The 22,100-nt window shown below is 38.2% G+C and overlaps 1 protein-coding gene across 7 annotated transcripts in view; it reads right to left on the bottom strand.

Annotated features, from left to right (window-relative positions):
- Positions 1-22,100, bottom strand: part of LOC117294633 (myoferlin-like) — a 144,103-nt gene that overhangs the window by 22,588 nt on the left and 99,415 nt on the right. For 6 of the 7 annotated variants that reach the window (XM_033777128.1, XM_033777127.1, XM_033777133.1 and 3 more), the window contains 13 exons: positions 20,543-20,578; positions 18,043-18,147; positions 15,915-16,046; positions 14,873-15,028; positions 13,689-13,780; positions 12,616-12,786; positions 10,462-10,607; positions 9,092-9,320; positions 6,223-6,318; positions 5,673-5,811; positions 5,043-5,142; positions 2,472-2,656; positions 1,541-1,650 (listed from right to left, as the gene is read on the bottom strand). In XM_033777128.1, the coding sequence (XP_033633019.1) occupies positions 1,541-1,650; positions 2,472-2,656; positions 5,043-5,142; positions 5,673-5,811; positions 6,223-6,318; positions 9,092-9,320; positions 10,462-10,607; positions 12,616-12,786; positions 13,689-13,780; positions 14,873-15,028; positions 15,915-16,046; positions 18,043-18,147; positions 20,543-20,578 (1,697 nt within the window). The remainder of the gene's footprint in view (positions 1-1,540; positions 1,651-2,471; positions 2,657-5,042; positions 5,143-5,672; positions 5,812-6,222; positions 6,319-9,091; positions 9,321-10,461; positions 10,608-12,615; positions 12,787-13,688; positions 13,781-14,872; positions 15,029-15,914; positions 16,047-18,042; positions 18,148-20,542; positions 20,579-22,100) is intronic. The other variant, XM_033777132.1, reaches the window with a different exon arrangement.

The raw sequence follows: 22,100 nt of genomic DNA, 5'->3' as shown, positions 1-22,100 counted from the left end.
AATCAAGTCGAAACGCAGAGACCAGGCCCCAATTTCATGGCTCTGCGTTATAAGCACAACATCAGCGCTTATGGAAGCAGGGAATTCTGTGCTAACGGCAAGAGCATTTCACAATAAGAGGCAAATTTAGGACTTCTGCGCGTGCGTACTCTGCGTTACTAGGCATTCTACGCTTACAAGGCTAGCGCAGAAATTCGGCGCTTGCACGTAAGCGGGGAATCGTGAGCGTAAGCGCAGAATTTGGCGGTAAGCAGAACCATGAAATTGGGCCCAATTAAGAACTCACTCCACGGTAGTGAAGTTAATAATGAGAAGTCCCCTCGATCCACTTTAAAAAAGTAGTAGTCCCAGCCAATTTTCTACTTTCTGCCCAGGTAGTAGTTAAAAGGCAGGACATTTCATTTCAAAACTGAGAAGTCTCCCAAATTCCGAAAAAAAAATCTACTCCAAGGTAGTAGAATATAAAGCAATACAAGTTCCCAAAAGAACATAATCTACCTGGCAAGTACATGTACATGTACTACAATGTAGGTACACACATAGTGTTACTACATCTTAACCGTATTGTTGCTTTAACTAGTCAATTGGGCAACCTGTGAAGTAAGTCTGGCTGGCATATGCAGCATGCAGCATTCACAACGATTATTTGCATGCCCAGTTGTGACTAAATTGAGGTCTGTTTTGTTCACATAGATAACATATAAAATGAGATTTGCCAAATGTGAAAAATCCTGAAAATAGCTTATTACAATACAATACTTATTCATATCAGGGGTGAGAGTCATTACTAACGAAAAAGTCTGAAAACTGGATACAACTTAAAAGATATGTTGCCATTTCTACCATTTGGTAATCCCTGGGGTTATAGATTCCAAGGAGCTTATGGGAACAGTATCCTAACACTAGAGAAGTAGACCAATGAGCAGGTTTTTCTTTATTTGTGGAAAAAGATTTTCTTTACCAGGCTGACACAAACATTCTGAATTCTGCCAAAAGTCTGAACAATCTCATCCCTGTATTATACAATCTCTTTCTCTCTTAAGCAGCATGCAGCATCAGGGTCCAGCATTCTCCAGCAGACGATCAGAGCAAACTGATCGAAACGTCGAGTTGAAACCAACGGTTCCTTTCAGAACCATCCCAACTCATTTTGAGATAGTCATTACATGGTGTCACCGCAAACTCTTCTATAAATCTCTTTCTCCTTTTGGTGACTGCGTTACTTCTTTCGAGATGATTTGGATTCTCAAGTTTGAGTTTGAGAAAAACTTAAGAAATCACATGCTTGGATAGACCACAGCTGCCACAGCAGTAACAAGTGACAGCAAGATTTTACCTTCATTCATAAAAGGTCAGAAATAAAGGTCATATTCTGACACATTATTTTCAAAACAAAACATTCTCTGTTCTGTTTCATTCTCTTACAACTGGATATTAGTCCCTGCACAAACTGAGACAAAAAATCCACAACAAATTTCACAATATTGGCCATAACTGGGCAAAGAGTGAAGACCCAACAGAATTGAACAGAAATACTTACTTGGGCGGATCCAGAGTTGGGTTAGCATTTGGCTCATCCCTGGCCTTTCCAGCGGGTCTCTCATCGGCCTCCTGCTCGCTGACAATCTCCAATTCCATCTCAAGCTTTCCCTATAAAGACAAAAAATGTCTAGTTGGTAAGACACGTTGCAAAAGTTATGCGTTCGTATCCCACCGGAGTAATCTGCCTGTGATTTATCTGGTACAATGACAAGCTCGATCACAAGTTGCCAATTAAATTTGAATTCCTATATGATTAGGGGCAAGCTTTTGGGTAGTTATATAAGAGACGATGAACCCCCATACACAATTCTGAATGGATGTGTATGGGACAATGGTACCAGGGTTTGCTCATTTGGAGGTTGCTATGCAAAAGCTTTGCCCCGAACCTTTTGACATAGCAACTGTCTCTATATAGATATAGTTTAGTTCAGTTACAGTCTTAGGAATTCAAATATAAGCAGTATATTGTTACTAAGCAAGTCATTATTAAAGAAGAGTGTGAGGGGACCTCATCAAAACCTTCCAAGATTCTTACGGGATCGTGGATATAGATGCCAGTAGTCTTTTTACACTCTCACAAACAAGTAACACAAGAGGCCATGACACGAAGCTATTACAAAAAAAAAGGCTAAACAAAGGGCTCAATCTCAGAAAATACTTCTTCACACAGTGAGTTGTTGATAACTGGAATAGACTCCCAGCCAAAGTGGTCAATGCCAAGACAACCAATCAGTTCAAAAACAGCTTTGACAAATACTCGAATGAAAATGGATATGGGGTGTTAAAAGGCATGAGCCTACTTAGACTACAAATCCCATCAAACCTTAAGTGTACGTGTAAAATCGAACTCGCAAATGGCTCGGTGCACAATCATTGTTGATATAAAATAAAATTAAAATAAAATGCTTTATTTATTCTAAAATACGTACGGTTAGTTCTCGCTCCCCAGTCTCCTCACTAAAGCACGGCCACCATCCATTGACGCGTTTCTGTTCAAACAGTGACACCATCTCCACCTCCTTGCCTTCTTTGTTGTCCGGCAACTGTTTCAGACTACACTGCCGGGACTTCTTTCTTGGAGCCGGCATGTTGTTCAAGTCCAGCTCAAGCGTACCTGAGGATCATCAAGATAATAATAATGTGATAATGAACAGTGTTTATATACCAAACCCAGTGACTGGTACTCGGAGATGTACAAAAATTGACACCTAGACCTTTATCATGCTGTCACCATCTTGGTCATGTTCCCTGTTTCCGTGACAGTAATGAATGCTAACATTCTTGGCGCAAACCTGGCACCAGACTATTATTTCGTCCAACCTCAGTTTGGTTACAATGAGTTGGAATGGAGTAAAATCAAGATGGCCACACCGTGAAGGTCTACATGTATGTGGTTATGTCTAACGAGAAGTGTTGCTGCTGAAAAGAGCCTGTTAGTTAGAGCCGACAGTTTATTTCCAAGTGAAAATATGAAATTCAAGTAACAATTTGATAACGTAGAGCAAAGACACAGTCAAGGGAGTTGACCAGTGCACAATAAAGGTAGAAATTAACAGTAGGCCGGATTAAGTTACTATGCCAGTATACAATTACAGATAACGATATAATAACACAAATATATAACAGATGTTAATTTGCATCCAGGATAAAGAATATTAATTTTGGTCTTTTACCCATACACCGATGTTTGTTAGCACTGTATAATCTGTAGTTTCCCCGAGTCCTGTGAAAAAATATCACAGGCATGTTACTCGGGTGGGATGCGAACCCACGACCCTTGCAATTCTAGATACCACTGCCTTTAGCTACCGGGCAATCTCGGTAGTCTAGTTGGTAAGTCACTACTCCAGAATTGCAAGGGTTTTGGGTTCGAATCCCACCTGAGTAATATGCCTGTGATATTTTTTCACAGGACTCGGGAAACTACTGAGTAACACACAAATTAAAACACAAATTAAAACACAGATATAATCAGAAAAGAAGATCCAGCATAACAAAAAAATACACATTTCAAATGAACACAAATGTCAGACATTTGTGTTCCTAGCTGAAGGTACTGACTATCCCTGGAGGCTGAACAATGATAAACAATCATGAATCGCAATGTGATGTATTGTCAACATTTCTTTTATAAATAGTTTCAGATTATAAAAAAAAGTTCAAATTATAGGTAAACTAAAAAACTGCACCAGTTCAAATTATGCAAAAGTACACCAAAACATGCCACTGCAAAAATGGACAAACCATTTGTCTCAGAACGATGCCATAAATTTTGCAATGGAAGGATATCAAATGCCATGGCACCTTACACCATTTTACCAGGAGGTGAGAGACTTGTAACTTTTCCCTTGCTTACATGAGGACTCTATGTTAGAAAATGGGTATTTGGACATTTTAAGGAATCTTGGCCTCTCACATACATTGGTTCAACATTTTATAATTAGTATTATTGTTCAGCCGGGATTACAACAAACATACAACAACACAAAACCCTAGCATCGTGTTCACATTTCAACTCTTATGACAACTAGAACAATTGTAAACCAAAATACACAACTGATGATGGAATGAAACAGTAACATATTAAGGCACAAACAACTATTGGAATCAGTCAAAATGAGAGATGGCCAGGATTAATCAAAGTGAACCACACCACTTTTACTCGAAAGTCTGTTAAAGGGAAGGTACACTGTTTGTAGTTGTCAAAGACCAGTGTTCTCACTTGGTGTATCTCAACAAATGCATAAAATAACAAACCTGTGAAAATTTGAGCTCAATTGGTAGTCGGAGTTGGGAGAAAATGATGAAAGAAAAAACACCCTTGTCACACAAAGTTGTTTGCTTTCAGATGGGAATAAAAGACATCTACATGTAGCTATATAAGTCTTTTATTATTTTAGTTAGAAATTACCTCTATTTCAAAATCTATGCTACTTCAGAGGGAGACGTTTCTCACAAGGTTGTATACTATCAACAGCTCTGCAATGCTCGTTACCAAGTCAGTTTTTAAGTTAATATTTGTTTTTAGTAATTACCAAACGTGTACCTTCCCTTCAATCCAATCATTACATGTGAATTGACTTGTTTGCTAGCTGTACAGGCATACATGTACACCTCGCTCCACGAGTATTTGAGATAATGTCTTTAGTACTCTGTGCTTTTGCTGCGGTGCCCTCTGCAAGGCTCCAAGACAAACTTCTATTTTCCCAATACAAGTGCCCCTTACCAGAGGGCAATAGACCGATCCATTAAGCTCCGCCCCTTTGCGTATTGACCAATCAAATCCACTTGCGCAATCTAAAGTCAGACCAAAAAAGTCAGACCAAAAAAGTCTGCCATGAGTGCACATATGCTTGGCCCACACGGCAGAGTTGTGCAGAATGGCATTGGAGAGGCTCACGTGTTTTTGCTGACACGTGCGCCATGGGCGGAGCCTAATGGATCGGTCTATCGAAGCTCAAGGCCTGCGTACGATCTATTGAATAAATTTTTCAACTCACCAAGGAAGTCATCGGCTGAGAACTTGTCGTTGTCCCATATTTGAAGGGCTAGGATTGGTGGTACATGGGATTCAGTCTTGTCCAGACTCCAAAAGTGTTCCTGAAGATAAAAACATCTTTATTAACGATCCTTACTTGCTTGTTGATTTAACAAATATAAAGTAAACATTCAAACAGTCATGAAAAAAATATATATATCGAGTATATAGTTATGACAAAATAAATATCTAAAATATATAGTAAAACTGGGGCATGTTCGACATTAAAGTAATTAAAACTTTACACTGGACCATTTACATAATATGATCAGAAGCGCATAATACATTGTAAACAACACCAGAATGAAAGAAGATATACAAAGAAAAGGACATAGATTGCAAGAGTTGTGGGCTTTATTCATAGAGCTATATATATTGACTTTAGAGCGCTAACTTGCTCTGTGCTTTGAAGCCACCCTGGGCGCAGACATGTTTGATGTGGTGCATGACTACGGAACGATTTTAATTTTAAGAGAACACACATGGCCGCGAATTAGTTTTGTTTAGAAAACAAGGAGGACTTTGAATTTGATTCGCTTGTTAATGCGACGCCAGTTTGGGGAGAATCCTTGGAGGTTCGTGAAGTACTAACCTTCTGTCTGATGACCATTACTTTCTCTGGTGGAATGTACTCAAACGGGAAGACAAATCTCCAGTTGAAGTTCCCTTCCCCGTTGAGTGATCGGTAATGCACATCGGTCTCCTGTTTCTCGTCTTGGCCGGACATCCACCTAAGAAGAGTCACACAAAACAAACCAGATTCACGTCATCAGTAAAACAGTGTTTCAATAGCCCTTTTCATACGACTGTATTCCTCAATCCCGGCCAAAATGCTTGGGCCACCCATTCCTAACATTCCATAAAACCATTCCAAGTACTTCAGCAGAAATTACTGCTTAAACAATTCCTGCTTAGCAAAATTGAGCAGGTTACCAGCCACAGCTAGTACATGTGACATGGTAGTTTGGCAGGTAACCTTATTCTAGTAAGTGTAAATTTGTTGTGCTTTCCTGTTTTGTGTGTGCTTAAGCAGCTCTATGAAATTGGGCCCAGAGCTTGAGAGCCCGGTGAGAGGACCCCTCGGCCAAGACATGCCACAAAGGTGAGAGGTCAAGAAAGGAAAGAGACGATTAGAGACCAACCCTTTGACGTAGATATCACTCATCTTCTCTCCAGTGATAGACGTCTCATCCAGGATGACATCTTTGGTATTCCAGACTACAAGACGCAAGGTATACCTGAATAGAAGAATAGTATACTATATTATTATTATATACTGGGTTATTTATTGGAAACAGGTATCCAGTATACCTGAATCAAACAATCGTAGAATATATTATCAATATTTTATTGTGTATAAAGTTCGTATAGGCCTATTTATTGTATTGTATTTTTGAATAACTATTTTTTTGTATATGTTGTGAGGCCAATACTTCAAATTCATGTGATTGTTGTTAATCTTTGGCTAATATTAAACCATTCTATTCTATTCTATTAACTGCACTGTATTTTCAAATCCAAACACAAGAAAGTGTACAAAATATACAGATAGAATAATGGTGTGAAAACAATGCATTATAATATTATAATACTTAATACTAGGCCTAATCAACTTTGAATTGAACTTTTGTTTTCAAATCCAAACATAAGAAAGTGTACGGTATATAATACAGAGAGAATTGAGGTGTAATTACAATGCATTATAATGTTTCATAGTAGGCCTAAAAAACTTTGAACGGAACTTTTGTTTTCAAATCCAAACTCAAGAAAGTGTACAATTTGCACAGAGAGATTGAAGGCGTAAATACTTAATGCATTATAATAATTATTAATAATAAGACTACATTGTATTGACTGAACTTTTGTTTCCAAACCAAACACAAGAAAGTGTACGATATAATATACAGAGAGAATTGAGGTGTAAATCATTTCATTATATTATTTAATACTAGGCCTAAAAAACTTTTAACTGAACTTTTGTTTCCAAATGAAACACAAGAAAGTGTATAATATAATACAGGGAGAATCAAGGCGTAAATACAATGCATTATTGAATTGTAACTACTATTATTATTAGGCCTAATCAATTTTTAACCGAACTTTTGTTTCAAACTCCAAACACAAGAAAGTGTACAATATATAGAGAGAGAATTAAGATGTGAATACAATGCATTATTATATGTTAAACAATTATTATTAGGCCTGATAAACTTTTAACTGAACTTTTGTTTCAAACACAAGAAAGTGTACAATAATACACAGAGAGAACAAAGATGTAAATACATAATGCAGAGGGGAAAACAACTTAAAAGCATAAAAATGCAGAGGGAGATATTAACGCAATCAAGCTTGGAAATGAAGAAGCACAGCTTGTCGAGTAAAGGCCCCCTGTAATATGCTGATTGTGGATGGGGTACGACGTGGAAGTTAGGAATGAACCAAGCTAATAATCAACACAACACAGCAATAGAATTGAAACGAACAATGAACATTATGGCAAACAATGGCATGGTAATGGATCAATTTGAAAATGAGTAAAATAGAGAGAGGTGCACACAATTTTACAAAAATATGAAAACAAGGTATTACTAGAGCAAACCAAGTGACTGTAAATCACTGCTTAACATCTGCTCCATATCAATGCTACATACTTTTTTTTAAAATTTTTTTTTTTATGCAAGTCGCCTGACACACAAGGCCTGAAGGCCACTTCAAGGTGTGGGCTACTATTATTTTTGTCCAGAGGCCGTTGCCACCTACTCCTAGGGCTGAAACAGGGTTAACCCCTTTACAGTCCATACGGATGTAGGCTTGGGTATCATCAATTCAAAGCCTGGCCGGTAGAGCAGAAAGCACTACCTCCCCAATTTTACTGGGTTATGCATTGAAAACAGATATTGCTTTCAAGTAAATTTTCAATTCAGATATACAAAAAGAATGACAAATACATGTAATGCAGAAATTAATAGTTAATCGCCTGACATTTTCGACCCTAACAGAGTCTTTGTCAAAGGCTTATGAAAACACAACAGACGTAAACAGGTACATACTAGTTTAAGAAAAGCAGTTCAGTGGAAAGCAAAGAATGGAGAGAGAGAGGCAGAAAGCATTAAGAAAATACATGTATTAATGGAGTAAAGAAAAAATACAAATATGTAGCAGTACGCAGGATCAATATTCAATCATTCATTCATTAAAGGTTTATAAAAGAAATCACAGTTGCAACCAAAATATTAAAAAGGAACACACCAAAATGCATCACATGTAAATATGAAGAACCACCAATTAGTTATAAGTTACAATCAAATATAATAAAGTATGGGGGCTGTTTTGGTATGAAGCAGTAAGATTGTGGACAACAGCCAAACAAACAGAATCGCAAAGGACAGACATACGAGAGATAGTACAACAAATTCATGATAAGCAAAAAATCACACAATAGTATAAAGATCAGAGAAAATACAACTTTTCATAATTAGCAAAAAATCACACTTTTGACAACTGGCAATTCCTTTAAAACCACATATTTAAAAATCACAGGACTCCAAAAGACCATATTACAAGACACAGTCCCTGGGAAAAAAAAAACAAGGAAGGCAAAGAAAACAATGGGAAGCATTGTCTAGGAGTGGACGGGCCTGACATTCAGCACCTCGCAGAGACTAGCGGAGGACTGCATTGGATGGCATGCAGTCGTCAATAAGTCAGCTGTGGTGCCCCTACGACCTTCAACAGGATTATGGGATTAGGTATAAGTAGAACATGTACAAGTACAAGTATTTAAAAATGACCGTAGTGCAAAATTGAAAAAATAAGAAAAGCAGCCGTTTCCACGAAACTTAACGCAACTGAATAAGTCCACTTGCGCAATATTTATGGCGCAAGTTGCTCCATAAACGTTGAGCAAGTTGACTTACGCAGTCGAATTACGCTGTCCATAAAGTTTTGTGGGATCAGCTGCAGATCAGCCTGTAAAATATAACCATACTAAGTCACACTTGATAGACTTACTTCTTGGGTTTGCGTGGCAAGATGTCGCAAGGCTCTCCGGGCGGACCGAGATTCAGGGGGAAGATGTCGACCCACATCTGCAGTTTGCCCTGCTCAATGCCAGGGAGCAGCGGGCTGTACAGAGGTCTCGTCTCAAGGTGCTCCTTGACTAATCCCTGCGCTCTTAAGACATGTAAGGCCATACGCTCATCGGCTGGCCCCTCGTGGTCAGTGTGGACCCGGTTCAGCTCTGTCAATTAAATAATATCGCACTTTACAATAAAGCCTGCGTATGCGATGCAAATTTTTGTTAATATAATAATTATATATGATTTGAGGCATTGTTAGTGGTGTCAATATACATTTGGTTTGCAGTAACACCATGTGTGTATCTACTTGCCAGGTACAGCTTGTTCTTAGAAAACTGTCTTTCTTTATTCTACAACCACGGAGTAGATTTATCGGATGTTGGAAGACTTCTCAGTTCTGAAAACATTGCGCCCGGGTAGTAGTTCTACACCTTCGGCCTGTGTAGTGGTTAAAAAAGCAGGACAGTTCTTTTCAGAACTGAGAAGTCTCCCGAACATCAGATAAATCTACTCCGCGGCAGTAGAATAAAGAAAGACAGTTCTCTAAGAACAAACTCTACCTGGCAAGTAGATACACACGTGGTGTTACCGCAAACCAAATATACAATATAATAATTGGTATGCACTATTCTTCCTATTGTGATAACAGAAACTTTGCTTCCCATGAACAAAGCTTTATTGTATCAATGTGCTTTACATTAGTGCCCTGGGCCCAACTTCATGGCTCTGCTTACCGTAAGCACAGAATCGGCGCTTACGGAAGCAGGGAATTCTGTGCTTACGGCAAGCATGGGTTAGCGGCGATTTTTGGCTTCGGCGCGTGCGTACTCAACGTTACTACAGGCATTCTACGCTTACAAGAGGCTAGCGCAGAAATTCAACGCATGCATGCAAGTGGGAAATTGTTATTGTTAGCGCAGAATTTGGCGGTAAGCAGAGCCATGAAATTGGGCCCTGGTCATTTGGCCGATAACATTCCTGTAATCTTTCTCAGCTTCTTGGGAGTATAAAAACCTGAGGTGCCATGGTGCTTTAAAGGCTTTTTTTAACACAATATCAACCCACCTTGCTTAAGAACAAAAGTGTCATGACCAGGAGTTGAACCCATACACCAAAGACTTAACGACCAAAACTTGAATTTGATGCTCCTAAATCACTCAGCCATGATATGAAGGGTAATAGATCAATTTTTTTCAACGTAATACTGATTTATAGTTAACATTATAATCGTTTGATTTGAATTTTCAATTAGGATACTTTGCTGACTATATAATTCAGATATCAGATTTAAGACAATCTTACCGAAATCAGCGAGATTGTACATCTTGCCGTCGACAGTGACTTTGGTAGCTCCATAGTAGAAGGGTCCAGGTATGTTATTCTTCTTGCAGTAATCGTCAAGGATTTCTTTAGGTTTCTGGGTGTCACGCCATTTGTTGGGTCCAGTCCTGTCAACCAAAATATAATATACCAGTCATTGTAAAGTCATCTTGATATTTGGACTACCCCAACCATAATTGGTCACCAAACGTACTGAGTTTTACATGGGAGAGATTCTGTTTCTTCAATTACTTTAGATTATCGCAGTTTATGGCCATAAATAACATAAATTGTTGTTGGGAATGCAAAATTTTGTCTTGAAATAATTAAGGTAAAATAAATCGAACCATTCAAAAAGGAAAACAGATGTAAAAGGGATGACCTCAGTTTCCGATTATACAATAAGCCACTGAGTTAGATTTGAATAACGTCTGGTACAATGACTTGCTTATGCAGGCGTCAATTTGAAGCGTGGACCGACCCTCCTCAGAGGTTGCAAAATATCGAAGCCGTTTCGATGCCGAAGCCTGAGGTCAATAATTTGTTGTTATAGTGAAGCCGTAACGTTCTTTTTTAATAATTTGAAGATGGCCCGTTTTGAAATTCGCGCAAGCCAACTTGGAATTTGCGTGAGTGCAATTTTTGAACTGAAGTTTGCCCACACAAATACACACATTCTAACATCGCGCGCCGCACCACCTTACAAACTGCATCCTGTGGTGCGTTCCACTTGCGCAAACGTTGCCAAGTTTGCGCACGTTTGCTACCGATCTCATTTCGAGTGGAACGAGCTGTGCGCCGCCAACGTTAGTGAAAGTTAGCAACGAGGCGAACTAGACTGGTCCCCTGTCTATAGCTTATCAGCAAGGAAAGACGTCAGATGTTCAGGCTAGCGATCGCGAACGTGTATGTGTATGTGTATAAAGGCCGGTTTATAGTCGGTCGCGCGACAGAAATCTTGCGCGCAATCCTAAGACTGAGGCCTAAAAAACGTGTCTTTTTATGATCGCAAGTCAAGATTTCCGACGCCCGACCATCGCACGACCGACTATAACTCGGTCTTAATAATGTGTGTTGCGTGGTGGTTTTGACATGGCTGACTGACAACAACCGAACGGTAAGCCGATGATATTATTATTGAACTATACAAATGGCCAATATGGTGAAACAGTGGTGAAGCGTCAGACCTGGCGAAAACTGAAAAAGTGAAGCTTCACCTATGGAAATAATTCAGAAGCTTGGACTAACACATTTGCTGATAGAGTGAAGTGGTGGTGAAATCCTGACCCTATACATAATTGGCTCAGGTGAAGAAAGGTGATGACGTGAGGAGGGTCGGTCCACGCTTCAAATTGACGCCTGCATTAGTCACAATGTTCTGCTTAAGTTTGAGTTCCTCTGACTATAGAGACAGTTGCTATTTCAAGCGGTGCGGGGAAAGCTGTTGTACTGAGTATGCAGTGCTAACTCACATCGGTGTATGGGTAAAAAACCAAAATTGATGTTCTTTATCCTCGATGCAAATTTAACATCTATTATAGATCAATCTCCGGATGAGCAGACCCTTATAATAGTAATAATAATAATACACGGTTTTTATACAGCGCTTTTTCACGGGGTGTCTCAAACCGCTGCCGACATTATTACCCCTGGTCACTGGGCCTTAAATCATTCCTTAAACCATCTCAGCTCCCTGGGAAGTACACAGCCTGTGCGACAATTATATGCGCTACATGGTTAAACCAATCACAAGAACCATCTCTGCCCTCACAGGTACCCATTTGCCCCTGGGTGGAGAGAAGCAATTATAGTTAAGTGTCTTGCTCAGGGACGCAAGTCCCCACACTCTGTCGAACCCACACTCTGTCGAACAGAAGCATCAGAGGAGTTCGGTGCTCTTATCCACTCGGCCACGACACCCTGACACCATTGTGCCATACACATTCGTCTCTTACATAACTAAGCAAAAGCTTGCCCTAGCAACTGCCTCAATTTAAGCAGTAACTTGTTTTCCAGCACGTCATACAGCAGACATTATTAAAATCCAACTCGCAAATGGCTTAAAAAGAATTTTGTACAAGCTTGTCCTAAACTTATTCTTTTAGCCTACAACAAACAAAGAGGGAATCTTCTTACAGAGCGTATGTGTTTGGAAGTCCACAGCTGGCTCGGTACTTGGTCAGGAACCGATTCTCCAGATCGATGACCGTCTCGCCGATAATGTCATCTTTGCTCAATAAGTCATGGTCCCAGACCGACACAGTCAGATCCTTGTGGACTGGTAGAAACGTCTTGATTTCAAACATACTGAAAAACAAACAAAAACAGTTTTGTTATATTTTTTCCTCTTGATTTAAAGGAACTATTACTCAAAATAACTGTTAGCATTAAAACATCATTGGTAGGAGCAATGGGGAACTGTTGATAGTATAAAGCATTGTGAGAAACAGAGTTTTTGAGAAAGTGGTAATTTCTCATATAGGTTTTGAACTGCCTCTAGCTCCCGGGCAATCTCGGTAGTCGAATCACACCCGACTAAAATGCCTGTGATTTTTTTTCACAGAACTCGAGGAAAGTGCTGAGTATACTACAGTGCTAACAAACATTGACGAATGGGTAAAATCACAGGCATTTTAGTCGGTACAGTGCAAACAAACACAATGTATGGGTAAAACCACCTGGTGCAAAATGTCCATTGTTTGAAACAAAATATTCTTCTTGTACATTTTCCCCGTTGGTTTAGTAAAATAACTTGCCAAAATTGGTACTTGCCCAAGAACAGTATCCACACTTTATGTGACCCAACATTTGTTAGAATTTTTAAAGATATCCTCTAACTCACAACTAACTGATATTATTACCAGGGCCCGAATTCATAAAGCCTGTAAGCACAAAAATTTGCTTAACCTGAACTTTCTTCCTTAATAAAAACAGCATTACCAACCAAATTTCCACGTGTTTTTCAGGATAAGCAAACAACAGCTGAATGCCAGTAACAAGCAATATGCAACAAATTAAAATTTGGTTGGTAATCTTGTTTTTTATCAAAGAAGAATTTCATGCTAAGCAAATTGTGCTTACAGGTTTAATGAAATTGGGCCCTGGTTTCAGGCTTACAAGATCAAAACATAAAACTATAGCATTATTTTGAAAAATAATTCAAGGGAATTTTCCCGCCTTTTGAACTGATTCAATTGATAAGTGCTTACCTTCCGAAGACAGGATTGAGTGTGTTAGGAATGTAATTGTCATCTTCGTTGATCTTCTTCCTGCCCAGCTGTACTTTCAGATACGGATCGGACTAAATAATAAAAAAAAATTAAAAATGCAATAACATGATATTGGATTTGAGGCATTTCTATGTTTTCTTCCTTGTAGCCCTTTACCTAGAGTGGCTTTTAGCCTTGCTTTGGGCGAAATTGAAAAAAAAAAAAAATGTAAAAAGGCATTGCATGGTGAGGTATCAATGTTAATTGGTTTGCCTTATCACCATGTGTATATATATCTTCTTGCTGGCTGGATTATGGTTTATTTGAGATTTTGTCTTGCTGTATATTCTATTACCGTGGAGTAGATTTTTTGAAGAGATTTCTCAGTGCTGAAATAAAACTGTCCTGCTTTTTAACTACTACCTGGGCGTTAAGTAGAAAATCGGGCAGGACTTACTACTTTTGCTTAGTGGATTGAGGGGACTTCTTTTTATTACTGCGGAGTGAGTTCTTAATAGACCTTATGCATTGACGTCATCCAGCCGCCATCATTGAGGTCAAACGGTGACGAAACAATCGAAACGCACATAGATTGGCCAATGAACAACCTCCTTTTGACCTCAAGGCAAGGGCACCGTACTGAAATGGCGACATGTGCATGAGGTCTATTGGTCCAATCGTTTCTACTAGCTTGCTCTAGTCATCGTCAGGAGACTGAATGGGTTCACGGGAATTTCAGACTGACAACAACTTTTTAAGGAGAGGGTAAATAACGGTCGGCTACTGAAATCAACAGAGGGGAATCACCGTGGACCAGTGATCAGACTGCAGGACTTGCAAACGGAAGATCATGGGTTCAAATCCCACCAAGCTGAGGGGCCATTCATCAAAGTCATTGTGACAATTTTTCGATCTTTTTTCCGAAGTTGTGGGTGGATCTGCTCGATGTTGGAGTCCTTTGACCCGATAAATCTGCATCATTTGAGGCATTACTGTATTTTTTAGTTTATAGAGTATATTGTGAAGTAAATCAATATTTAAAAATCGATGTCACAATGACTAGATTAAGTATTGTACTGAATTACAATTTCCTTATTTGTGTAATTCATAATCACAGACATTAAACACATCCCATCCGAAGGACGAAAAGAGGAATTGGTTCTAATAGAGGAATTGGTTCTTACCAGCCCGTTGGGATCCTGTGGCTGAAGATCAATGCATTTGATGCAGTACACACGGACTACACACTCTACTGGGGCACTGGATGGAAGATGCTTGAAGACCTTTGGTGGGAGTGGGGATTTAGGATCACCCGGTAAGGGATAAATCCTGAACAGACCCTGTAAAAAAGACATTAAAAAAACAGTGTTAAGTTAATATAATAAAACACCAACAGCAAGTTACAATGTTATTTTTATACGAATATTGGATACATACGACTGCATTATGCATTAACTTTTTTGAGAAACTTATTCAGGAGTTTTGAAACTCATCTGCAGCAGGTTCAGTTACGTAATGACACTAAAGAATTGACCAGCCACAAAAATAAACTAACACGGCTCAGAATAAAAATACGAATGGAAGATGCATACCTGCCAACATAAAAACCTCAAAAATAGGAACATCAGTTTTTGAAAGTCAGCAGCGCAACAAGTCACGCGAGTACAGATTTGTTATGTATGGTATGTATACAAACAAATTCTTTATGTATCACTGTATCACGTAAGAAAATCTCTACTGTCGCAAGCACCCTCTTTTACCAGAACCTTATTATCTTGTTCATTGCTGTCTTGTGTCAAAGAAAGGAATGATCAAATTTTCATGGATGTGATAAGCTGAACTATGAGTGCAAAGCATGAAAGCTTGCGAGAATGAAAGGTTCCGAGTGTGAAACCTGCTTACATACAATAATCTTTGGTTTTAAGAGGGACTCTCTGCAGTCTTGGATGTGCCATAAGGTTTTATCTTCATTGGCTTAAGAATTTTTAATTTTTTAATTTTTTATTTATTTATTTACATATTTATTTATTTTTGGTTTGGGGTGTGAAAAAATGGATTTCCGGTTAAAACACGGAGAAATCACTTCCCTAAATTTGTACTGCTTAAAATCTCCAAAAGCTGGACCATTCAATATAAAATCTGAACAGTTGGCATGTATTGAGATGGGGTATGTTTCTTTTGGGGAAAGCAAACAAGATATCGTAGATAGCTTCATCCCTTTGATACCTTGAACTCCCCAACACCGCTTGATTCTTCATCATCTGATTCACTGGCCTTCCCCCGGCCGAGTTCATAGGTGTTGCAGAAGTCGTTGAATCCATTGTAGGGTTCAACCTTCTCCAGTGGGCCTTGGTACAGCTGTCAAAATAAAATTGAGGAGGAGAATTTTGTTTTCAATATCATGAAGATGACATTTGTATTCAGTACATTTATTTCAATGCTGTCATACAAAACGATAATACAATAGCGTACATTTATGTCAAAATTAAAACAAGCAATAAAGTACGAGGTATGATTAGGTACACAATACTTTAAAAAAACAAAACAAAAAACAAGTAGTAATTTAAAGACAACATTTAGGTGTAAGGTTAAGCAAAATGCTTTTGTGCCCTAACCTATTGACAGACAAACATGATACTAAGGAACACAAACAAAGACAAAGACAAGGGACAACATGGTCAGACGATAGGTGTAGGCCTATATAATATAAGTCACTCTATTATCTAGCTTTGTACATTGATTCGCTTTTGGCCTTTGGGCCACCTGTTTCAATTTAATAAAGTCATTATACACTTTCGGAACAGAAAAAATAAAAGTTCACAGATTTACAAATTACTTGCAGGCTTTACAGAAGGTAGTGGTAAAAGACTTCTCTTGAAATATTATTCCATGAAATGTTTTACTTTTTGAGAAAACATTAAAACAATTATCAATTCTCGACAATGAGAATTACGGATTATAGTAAACACATGACACGGCGAAACGTGCGGAAACAAGGGTGGGTTTTCCCGTTATTTTCTCCCGCTTCCGATGACCGATTGAGCCTAAATTTCCACAGGTTTGTTATTTTATATATAAGTTGTGATACACGAAGTGTGGGCCTTTGGACAATACTGTTTACCGAAACTGTCCAATGGCTTTAAATGTGTTGATAATAAATATACCAGAAATATAGCTTGAAACCCAGTCCAAATTGGCGGCTACGGCTAGAAGTTGGACTGTTGCTAAGGGTGTTGCTGAGGGATCTACTAAGCTTTAAAGCGGCACACCGGCTGAACTGGGCTATTTGGGCTACAAAATAGACTAAGATATGACTTCAACGGTCTTCCAGGAATGAAGTAGAATAGTCCATTGAAAAAAATCATCAAATTTAGCCTGTTTTTAGTATTTTTAAACAAAAACGAAAGTCGCGTGATAGTTAGAACCACAAAATGGTTTGAATAATCACGTGACCTTCCAGGCTAGTTTCACTTCCAGTCGTAGAAAAGCTAATTCGCTGAACCAAATTAAAATATTTTTCGCTAATTAAAATTAACATTTTGATGATTTTTTTTTTAAAGCAACCATCAAAAAAAAAAATAATTATTTATGATTCTACACAACTAAATTGCGTAAATGGTGAGCCGATGTGCCCCTTTAATGTATGATACCCATAGCCTTAGACACAGCTGCCATTTCGACAATCCTAACATGTACACCCCAACAGATCAACCAGTAGCTCGTGGCCAACCGTGTTGTCGTAAAATGTTCTCAACACTCTCTAGATGCATATCCCCTCCCTCCCTTAAAGCCATGAGACACTTTCGGTAAACAGTATTATCCAAGGCCCACACTTAGTGTATCACAACTTATACATAAAATAACAAACCTGTGAAAATTTAGGCTCAATCGGTCATCGGAGTCGGGAGAAAACAACGGGAAAACCCTACCTTGTTTTCGCACGTTTTGCAGTGTCATGACATATGTTTACTATACATAAATCCGTAATTCTCGTAGTCGAGAATTGATAATTGTTTGAATGTTCAGCATTTCATGGAATAATATTTTACGAGAAGTCTCTTACCATTACCTTCTGTAAACCCTGTAATAAGTTGTTTGTAAATCTGTGAACTTTTTTTTTGTTCCTGTTCTGAAAGTGTATAATGGCTTTAAAAAAAACCTGCAAATCCACTTCTCTCTGAAGAACAAAAGGTAAGGCTGAATCTGAATCGGCAGCATTCGGTACAAAACAAAATTCCTTTGAATGCTTCATGAACAACTGTTCGGACAAATTTGTCATATCATGTCTCAAAATTACTTGGAAGAGAATTGGGGTGGATGAAAACTACAAATCCCCAAATTTAACAATTCTCACCTGTAGTGTATCATATCCTCTCTGTAGATAGTCGCCGCACTTCTCTACTTCTCCGATGGAAGCGTAGTACTTGGACCACCAGTCAATCTCATCTTCATTCACTTCCTGTATCGAGAATTAAGAATTGTACTTTAGTTCACTTGCCAAAGTGCGTAATTCTAGCTTACTTTCAAACGCATACTTTTAGTTTACTTGCAATTGCCTACTTGAGTTTAGGTGCAAGTTTACTTTAGTTTACTTGCAAGGGTGTACTTGAGTTTACTTGTAATTACATGTATGTAAGTCATACTTTACTTTACTTGAAAGTGCATACTTAAGTTTACTTGTAAACAGGCGTACCTTAGTTTACTTAAATGAGCCAGTACGGACACAACGTAATGAAGTAGACACAAGAGCCAGTCAACAACGACTCACCCTGAAGTGGATTTTCTCAAAACCGTTCATTTCATTTCTAAGGCCAGTACAAATATCAAGATATCAAAACGGGGGAAACTTACTGGATACATTTTAAAGAAGGTAACGATATTATGCCCACAGATACATGTAAATAAAATCAAATCATTTAGCCTACATGAAAAGGTGTGGATTTCACAAAGAGCTAAGGTGATGTCACAATGCAAATCACTATGGTGATACTGACAACTGATCTTTAAACATGAATCTTAGTGCTTTGTGAAATCGAGTCGAGACTTAATTCTACCATACAAACTCGCAGACAAAAAGAAATAAACAAAAACAAACAACCATTGCAATTCTTAATTTTGTTGTGTACAATTTTGAATTTTAAATTTTATATTAAAAAAGAAGAAAAAAGAAGAAAAAAAAAGGAAAAAAAAAAGAGAAACACATGCTTTTCCTGCAGGGCAACCGTTGCCTAATGTCATTGTGCGGCTTACCGTGGAATTCTGCGCTTACAGCTCACAGAATTCTGCGCTTACAGCTCACAGAATTCTGCGCTTACAGCTCACAGAATTCTGCGTTTACAGCTCACAGAATTCTGCGCTTACAGCTCACAGAATTCTGCGCTTACAGCTCACAGAATTCTGCGCTTACAGCTCACAGAATTCTGCGCTTACAGCTCGCAGAATTCTGCGCTTACAGCTAACAGAATTCTGCGCTTTTCTTTGGCAAAATAAGTGACTTTCTAGAGACCCTTTCTTGAATACCTCACCAAGCTTTTATACCCTATTAAGATTTTGATGACTCAAAAGAAAAGCGCAAAATATTTGGGCGGTTTTTGCTGAAAAGAACAAAGCATGAACATTTTGCTTTTTAGCTGTCCACAGAGCAAGTGAAGATGCGGTTTTACCAGCCTGCCACAGTCCCTACCAAAAATATTCACTAGGCTAGGGTTTTGGGCGAGCAGTCGGTAATAGTTTATGCCCTACACCACATTGCCTGGGTACCCATACATGTACCTTTCACATTTTTAAAACAATTTTTTCCTTTAAATATTGAAAATATTTATGATTAAAATCAAGCAAAGGGTTAATACTACATTGTTATGCTACAAAACACTCTTCCCCGGTCCTAATTTCACAGAGCTGCTTTTTTTTTTAAGCACAAAATATTGCTGGATAATTTATTACTGCTAAGCAAAAATAAGCAAGATACCCGTCACATATTGTACATGTAATATGTATTTTGGCTGGGGTGGATTTCACAAAGGTACTCCTAACTTTATATAGGACTAGTCCTAGGCAATGCTAAGAGATAGGACCGGTCCTAAGTTAGGATGAGTTACTGATCCTAACTTAGGACTGGTCCTATCTCTTACATGTGTAGCATTGCCTAGCACCAGTCCTAAGTTAGGACTACCTTTGTGAAATCTACCCCAGATCACCTTATTCTGGTTACAACATTTTGTTGTGCTTTTAGCCAGGCTCACCTAATTTGTTGTGCTTAAGGAGCTCTATAAAATTAAGCGCTCGGCCAAATTTCATAGAGCTCCTAAATCAGAAAATTTTGAGAGAAAAAGACAGCTTAGCAGAATTGAGCAGGCTAGCAGTTACAAATTGTCTGTGACATGGTAATTTGCTCATCTGGTAAGCATAATGTTGCTGTGCTTAGCTACTTTTTTTCTGCTTAAGCAGCTCTATGAAATTGGGCATTGGTCACAAGACCCCTATCACTATCAGCCCAAAAATATAAAACACTCCATCAATGACATATAACACCGATTCTTGATAACTCAAAAATATGTAACAAAAGAAAACCTGAAAACAACTCTGAAAATGAAGATTATCAAAATGACATGGACTATATACAACAAAAACAGTTCATGAAAATACTGAACTCCATCAGTGAAACATAACACTGAATCTTGCCACATTGTTTGATGAACACAAAGTCAAACATAATATAACAAAAGAAAACCCCAAAACAACTTTGAAAGTGAAGATTATGAAAATGATACGGACGATCTTTATAAAAAAAAAAATATATAAAAAAAAAGCAGTTCCGGACATGGATATAAATGAGAATGAAATCGGACATTTACCGGAATGAATCGTACATCCGAGTCGGACGAATTAAGCTAGATGTTTCACACAGGAATCAAAGGTTGGAATGTTAGCATTAATAATACATGGTATGATTAAAGGGGACACGTTGCCTTGGATCGGTTGAGTTGGTCTTTGAAAAGTGTTTGAAACCGTTTAGAAAGCAATTTTAAAAGTACAAATACCGATCCACAAGAAATGTGCCTCAAATTTTTTTTTTGTGGACAAAAAAACATGCCATTGTGTGGAGTCAAGTTTTTGCAATGTATAAGAAAAACCATGTGATTTCAAGGCATGTTTGTTTGCATCATTATATTCCACTTTTAAAACGTCTTTCTAATCATATGCATTTTATAACAAACGGTTTCAAACGCTTTTCAAAGACCAACTCGACCAATCCAAGGCATCATGTCCCTTAATGTAAGAAATAGCTGTACTTTTTGGAAATGTCAATGATTTCCCCCCACCCCCTTGACAAAATGACCGTACTTCTAAATGACCTGGGCGTCTAGTGCGACTAGTGTCATAGTTGTGACTGATAAATCAAAAGTCGAGTCGCGACTAATGTTTTTCAGTTACTCAGTTAATTGTGCCGCCACAACTACTAACCAAATAGTCACGACTACCTATTTGGTGAACCAATTGTGGCCCTCACGACTATTCACGACAACATAGTTTACTTACAAAACACAATCAGACATCAATGATGCAATCCTTGAATCCTTTAAAGGCAGTGGACACTATTGGTAATTGTCAAAGACTAGCCTTCACAGTTGGTGTATCTCAACATATGCATAAAATAACAAACCTGTGAAAATTTGAGCTCAATCGGTCATCGAAGTTGCGAGATAATAATGAAAGAAAAATACCCCTTGCAACACAAAGTTGTGTGCGTTTAGATGGTTGATTTCGAGACCTCAAATTCTAAACTCAAGGTCTCGAAATCAAATTCGTGGAAAATTACTTCTTTCTCGAAAACTATGGTACTTAAGAGGGAGCCGTTTCTCACAATGTTTAATACCATCAACCTCTCCCCATTACTCGTCACCAAGAAATGTTTTATGCCAATAATTATTTTGAGTAATTACCAATAGTGTCCACTGCCTTTAAGCTTGAACGATACTATATTGTGCTTGCAGCACACATTGCCACCGTGTATCTTGAGAATTAAAAAGTAGTCGCGACTAGTGTCGTAGTCGCCACTATTTGAGGTGCGACTAGTCGAGTAGTAAATTTCACTCGTCGCCCAGGCCTACTTCCAAAGATTATCCGTCAATTATAGATGTACCAATGTATTCCTTTGGTGAACTGAAATTACCAAATTTTGAACTTGGAATTGAAATGTTTTCGTGATCACCAATGAAAATGGACAAAATATGACTTTGTCTTTTAAAATGTCAAGATAAAATGCTGATTCTAAAAAAAGGTGAAGCAATTGTTACAAAACGTTATTAAAATACAAAGCTTAAAGGGGATATTACATGCATTCTCTACAACCAAAAACTGACAAATACCAAAGATAAACTGCAACATGAACACAAACAAAATCTAAATTTT

The sequence above is a fragment of the Asterias rubens genome, chromosome 9 (genome assembly GCF_902459465.1).
Source record: "Asterias rubens chromosome 9, eAstRub1.3, whole genome shotgun sequence".
NCBI classification, from domain to species: Eukaryota; Metazoa; Echinodermata; class Asteroidea; order Forcipulatida; family Asteriidae; genus Asterias; species Asterias rubens.
The sequence above is the reverse complement of the archived record's forward strand: the minus strand, read 5'-3'. Positions and strand labels throughout refer to the sequence as shown.